Source organism: Nansenia antarctica, assembly GCF_963989245.1.
Source record: "Nansenia antarctica genome assembly, chromosome: 1".
NCBI lineage: Eukaryota > Metazoa > Chordata > Actinopteri > Argentiniformes > Microstomatidae > Nansenia > Nansenia antarctica.
Genome location: NC_137674.1, coordinates 1,889,184 through 1,894,587, shown reverse-complemented (window position 1 = coordinate 1,894,587; position 5,404 = coordinate 1,889,184). Strand labels below are relative to the sequence as shown.

The 5,404-nt window shown below is 48.3% G+C and overlaps 1 protein-coding gene across 1 annotated transcript in view; it reads left to right on the top strand.

Annotated features, from left to right (window-relative positions):
- LOC308173884 (stonustoxin subunit beta-like) overlaps positions 1-4,940 on the top strand; it is a gene marked incomplete at both ends in the record, with an annotated part of 5,485 nt that extends 545 nt beyond the window's left edge. Inside the window, one exon of the mRNA XM_080548937.1 lies at positions 4,408-4,940. Within this exon, the coding sequence (XP_080405063.1) occupies positions 4,408-4,940 (533 nt within the window). The remainder of the gene's footprint in view (positions 1-4,407) is intronic.
- Positions 4,941-5,404: the final 464 nt, after the last annotated feature.

Below are 5,404 nucleotides of genomic sequence, written 5' to 3'. Positions count from 1 at the left end.
GAGCTTGTGTTAAAGTGGGCGGAGCTTAAGTCAAAGTGGGCGGAGCTTGTGGCAAAGTGGGCGGAGCTTAAGTTAAAGTGGGCGGAGCTTAAGTCAAAGTGGGCGGAGCTTGTGTCAAAGTGGGCGGAGCTTAAGTCAAAGTGGGCGGAGCTTAAGTCAAAGTGGGCGGAGCTTGTGTCAAAGTGGGCGGAGCTTGTGTCAAAGTGGGCGGAGCTTGTGTCAAAGTGGGCGGAGCTTGTGCTAAAGTGGGCGGAGCATAAGTCAAAGTGGGCGGAGCTTGTGTTAAAGTGGGCGGAGCTTAAGTCAAAGTGTGCGGAGCTTGTGTCAAAGTGGGCGGAGCTTAAGTCAAAGTGGGCGGAGCTTGTGTCAAAGTGGGCGGAGCTTGTGTCAAAGTGGGCGGAGCTTAAGTCAAAGTGGGCGGAGCTTGTGTCAAAGTGGGCGGAGCTTGTGTCAAAGTGGGCGGAGCTTAAGTCAAAGTGGGCGGAGCTTGTGTCAAAGTGGGCGGAGCTTAAGTCAAAGTGGGCGGAGCTTATTCAAAGTGGGCGGAGCTTGTGTCAAAGTGGGCGGAGCTTAAGTCAACGTGGGCGGAGCTTGTGTCAAAGTGGGCGGAGCTTATTCAAAGTGGGCGGAGCTTGTGTCAAAGTGGGCGGAGCTTAAGTCAAAGTGGGCGGAGCTTGTGTCAAAGTGGGCGGAGCTTGTGGCAAAGTGGGCGGAGCTTAAGTCAAAGTGGGCGGAGCTTAAGTCAAAGTGGGCGGAGCTTAAGTCAAAGTGGGCGGAGCTTAAGTCAAAGTGGGCGGAGCATAAGTCAAAGTGGGCGGAGCATAAGTCAAAGTGGGCGGAGCTTGTGTCAAAGTGGGCGGAGCTTGTGTCAAAGTGGGCGGAGCTTAAGTCAAAGTGGGCGGAGCTTGTGTCAAAGTGGGCGGAGCTTGTGGCAAAGTGGGCGGAGCTTAAGTCAAAGTGGGCGGAGCTTAAGTCAAAGTGGGCGGAGCTTAAGTCAAAGTGGGCGGAGCTTAAGTCAAAGTGGGCGGAGCTTGTGTCAAAGTGGGTGGAGCTTGTGTCAAAGTGGGCGGAGCTTAAGTCAAAGTGGGCGGAGCTTAAGTCAAAGTGGGCGGAGCTTAAATCAAAGTGGGAGGAGCTTAAATCAAAGTGGGAGGAGCTTAAGTCAAAGTGGGCGGAGCTTAAATCAAAGTGGGAGGAGCTTAGGTCAAAGTGGGCGGAGCTTAAATCAAAGTGGGAGGAGCTTAAGTCAAAGTGGGAGGAGCTTAAATCAAAGTGGGAGGAGCTTAAATCAAAGTGGGCGGAGCTTAAATCAAAGTGGGAGGAGCTTAAATCAAAGTGGGAGGAGCTTAAGTCAAAGTGGGCGGAGCTTAAGTCAAAGTGGGCGGAGCTTAAATCAAAGTGGGAGGAGCTTAAATCAAAGTGGGCGGAGCTTAAATCAAAGTGGGCGGAGCTTAAATCGAAGTGGGAGGAGCTTAAATCAAAGTGGGAGGAGCTTAAGTCAAAGTGGGAGGAGCTTAAATCAAAGTGGGCGGAGCTTAAACCAAAGTGGGCGGAGCTTAAATCAAAGTGGGAGGAGCTTAAATCAAAGTGGGAGGAGCTTAAGTCAAAGTGGGAGGAGCTTAAGTCAAAGTGGGCGGAGCTTAAATCAAAGTGGGAGGAGTTTAGGTCAAAGTGGGCGGAGCTTAAATCAAAGTGGGCGGAGCTTAAATCAAAGTGGGCAGAGCTTAAATCAAAGTGGGAGGAGCTTAAATCAAAGTGGGAGGAGCTTAAGTCAAAGTGGGAGGAGCTTAAGTCAAAGTGTGCGTAGCTTAAGTCAAAGTGGGAGGAGCTTAAGTCAAAGTGGGAGGAGCTTAAGTCAAAGTGGGAGGAGCTTAAGTCAAAGTGGGCGGAGCTTAAGTCAAAGTGGGAGGAGCTTAAGTCAAAGTGGGCGGAGCTTAAGTCAAAGTGGGAGGAGCTTAAGTCAAAGTGGGAGGAGCTTAAGTCAAAGTGGGCGGAGCTTAAGTCAAAGTGGGAGGAGCTTAAGTCAAAGTGGGAGGAGCTTAAGTCAAAGTGGGTGGAGCTTAAGTCAAAGTGGGAGGAGCTTAAGTCAAAGTGGGAGGAGCTTAAGTCAAAGTGGGAGGAGCTTAGGTTAAAGTGGGCGGAGCTTAAGGCAAAGTGGGAGGAGCTTAAGTCAAAGTGGGAGGAGCTTAAGTCAAAGTGGGAGGAGCTTAGGTTAAAGTGGGCGGAGCTTAAGTCAAAGTGGGAGGAGCTTAAGTCAAAGTGGGAGGAGCTTAAGTCAAAGTGGGAGGAGCTTAAGTCAAAGTGGGCGGAGCTTAAGTCAAAGTGGGCGGAGCTTAAATCAAAGTGGGAGGAGCTTAAATCAAAGTGGGAGGAGCTTAAGTCAAAGTGGGCAGAGCTTAAATCAAAGTGGGAGGAGCTTAAATCAAAGTGGGAGGAGCTTAAGTCAAAGTGGGAGGAGCTTAAGTCAAAGTGGGCGGAGCTTAAGTCAAAGTGGGCGGAGCTTAAGTCAAAATGGGAGGAGCTTAAATCAAAGTGGGAGGAGCTTAAGTCAAAGTGGGAGGAGCTTAAGTCAAAGTGGGAGGAGCTTAAGTCAAAGTGGGCGGAGCTTAAATCAAAGTGGGAGGAGCTTAAGTCAAAGTGGGAGGAGCTTAAGTCAAAGTGGGAGGAGCTTAGGTTAAAGTGGGCGGAGCTTAAGTCAAAGTGGGAGGAGCTTAAGTCAAAGTGGGAGGAGCTTAAGTCAAAGTGGGAGGAGCTTAAGTCAAAGTGGGAGGAGCTTAAGTCAAAGTGGGCGGAGCTTAAGTCAAAGTGGGCGGAGCTTAAATCAAAGTGGGAGGAGCTTAAATCAAAGTGGGAGGAGCTTAAGTCAAAGTGGGCGGAGCTTAAATCAAAGTGGGAGGAGCTTAAGTCAAAGTGGGCGGAGCTTAAATCAAAGTGGGAGGAGCTTAAGTCAAAGTGGGAGGAGCTTAAGTCAAAGTGGGCGGAGCTTAAGTCAAAGTGGGCGGAGCTTAAGTCAAAATGGGAGGAGCTTAAATCAAAGTGGGAGGAGCTTAAGTCAAAGTGGGAGGAGCTTAAGTCAAAGTGGGCGGAGCTTAAGTCAAAGTGGGCGGAGCTTAAATCAAAGTGGGAGGAGCTTAAGTCAAAGTGGGCGGAGCTTAAGTCAAAGTGGGAGGAGCTTAAGTCAAAGTGGGAGGAGCTTAAGTCAAAGTGGGTGGAGCTTAAGTCAAAGTGGGAGGAGCTTAAGTCAAAGTGGGAGGAGCTTAAGTCAAAGTGGGAGGAGCTTAGGTTAAAGTGGGCGGAGCTTAAGGCAAAGTGGGAGGAGCTTAAGTCAAAGTGGGAGGAGCTTAAGTCAAAGTGGGAGGAGCTTAGGTTAAAGTGGGCGGAGCTTAAGTCAAAGTGGGAGGAGCTTAAGTCAAAGTGGGAGGAGCTTAAGTCAAAGTGGGAGGAGCTTAAGTCAAAGTGGGCGGAGCTTAAGTCAAAGTGGGCGGAGCTTAAATCAAAGTGGGAGGAGCTTAAATCAAAGTGGGAGGAGCTTAAGTCAAAGTGGGCAGAGCTTAAATCAAAGTGGGAGGAGCTTAAATCAAAGTGGGAGGAGCTTAAGTCAAAGTGGGAGGAGCTTAAGTCAAAGTGGGCGGAGCTTAAGTCAAAGTGGGCGGAGCTTAAGTCAAAATGGGAGGAGCTTAAATCAAAGTGGGAGGAGCTTAAGTCAAAGTGGGAGGAGCTTAAGTCAAAGTGGGAGGAGCTTAAGTCAAAGTGGGCGGAGCTTAAATCAAAGTGGGAGGAGCTTAAGTCAAAGTGGGAGGAGCTTAAGTCAAAGTGGGAGGAGCTTAGGTTAAAGTGGGCGGAGCTTAAGTCAAAGTGGGAGGAGCTTAAGTCAAAGTGGGAGGAGCTTAAGTCAAAGTGGGAGGAGCTTAAGTCAAAGTGGGAGGAGCTTAAGTCAAAGTGGGCGGAGCTTAAGTCAAAGTGGGCGGAGCTTAAATCAAAGTGGGAGGAGCTTAAATCAAAGTGGGAGGAGCTTAAGTCAAAGTGGGCGGAGCTTAAATCAAAGTGGGAGGAGCTTAAGTCAAAGTGGGCGGAGCTTAAATCAAAGTGGGAGGAGCTTAAGTCAAAGTGGGAGGAGCTTAAGTCAAAGTGGGCGGAGCTTAAGTCAAAGTGGGCGGAGCTTAAGTCAAAATGGGAGGAGCTTAAATCAAAGTGGGAGGAGCTTAAGTCAAAGTGGGAGGAGCTTAAGTCAAAGTGGGCGGAGCTTAAGTCAAAGTAGGCGGAGCTTAAATCAAAGTGGGAGGAGCTTAAGTCAAAGTGGGAGGAGCTTAAGTCAAAGTGAGCAGAGACTCATCAAAGACAGCTAGCTACATATCTGACATATCTCCTTATCTCTCTGATCTGCTCTCTGCTCTGCTCTTCTCCCAGATTCCTGTCGGCTCACACTGGACCCAAACACAGCATACAGACACCTCTCTCTGTCTGAGGGGAACAGGAAGGTGACACGTGGACCAGCCCAGTCATATCCTGATCATCCAGAGAGATTCACTGGCTGGCCTCAGGTGCTGTGTAGAGAGGGTCTGTCTGGACGCTGTTACTGGGAGGTGGAGTGGAGAGGGTGGGGGGTTGATACAGCAGTCTCATATAGAGACATCAGCAGAGCAGGGACAGGTGATGACTGTATGTTAGCATTCAATAACAAGTCCTGGATGTTACAGTGCTCTAGTGATGGTTACAGTTTCAGACACAATGGTTTTCAGACTGCAGTATCAGGCCCTCGGTCCTCCAGAGTAGGAGTGTACCTGGATCACAGCGCAGGTAGTCTGTCCTTCTACAGCGTCTCCTCTGACACCATGACCCTCCTCCACAGAGTCCAGACCACCTTCACTCAGACCCTCTATCCTGGGTTTGCGTTTGGGTTTGGGTTTGGGTCCAGTGCTGAGCTGTGTGAGCTGGAGTAGAGGTCCTATAAGAGTGATGCTTTATCACAACCTGCTAACCTGAAGAAATATCTTTCTCTGTGATTTGGTCTTTAGGGGTTTAATAACATTATTATTATTATTATTATTATTATTGTTATTATTTGTAGTATTTAGAGGTTGAATGATTTCCCTCTTCTATGAATCTCAGAGGATTGACTCTCAGATTGAGCTCTCTCTGTAAAGTCGACAATGTGAGATTATCGATGATGTCACTAATCTATGATGTGGGATATTCTCTGTGTTTGATTTTGCAGAGTCATGGTGTTGTACCTTTATCATTATGTCTGTATTTGATGTTATTGTAGAACAGTTTCTTTCACTACCAATAGAAATGCTGCATGATAACATATTCTCCTGCTGGTGTCCTACGTGTATTCTTATTGATTATAACCTATTGATCTATTCCCTCTCTCATATGAACTTCTCTCCTCATCAAAGTCATC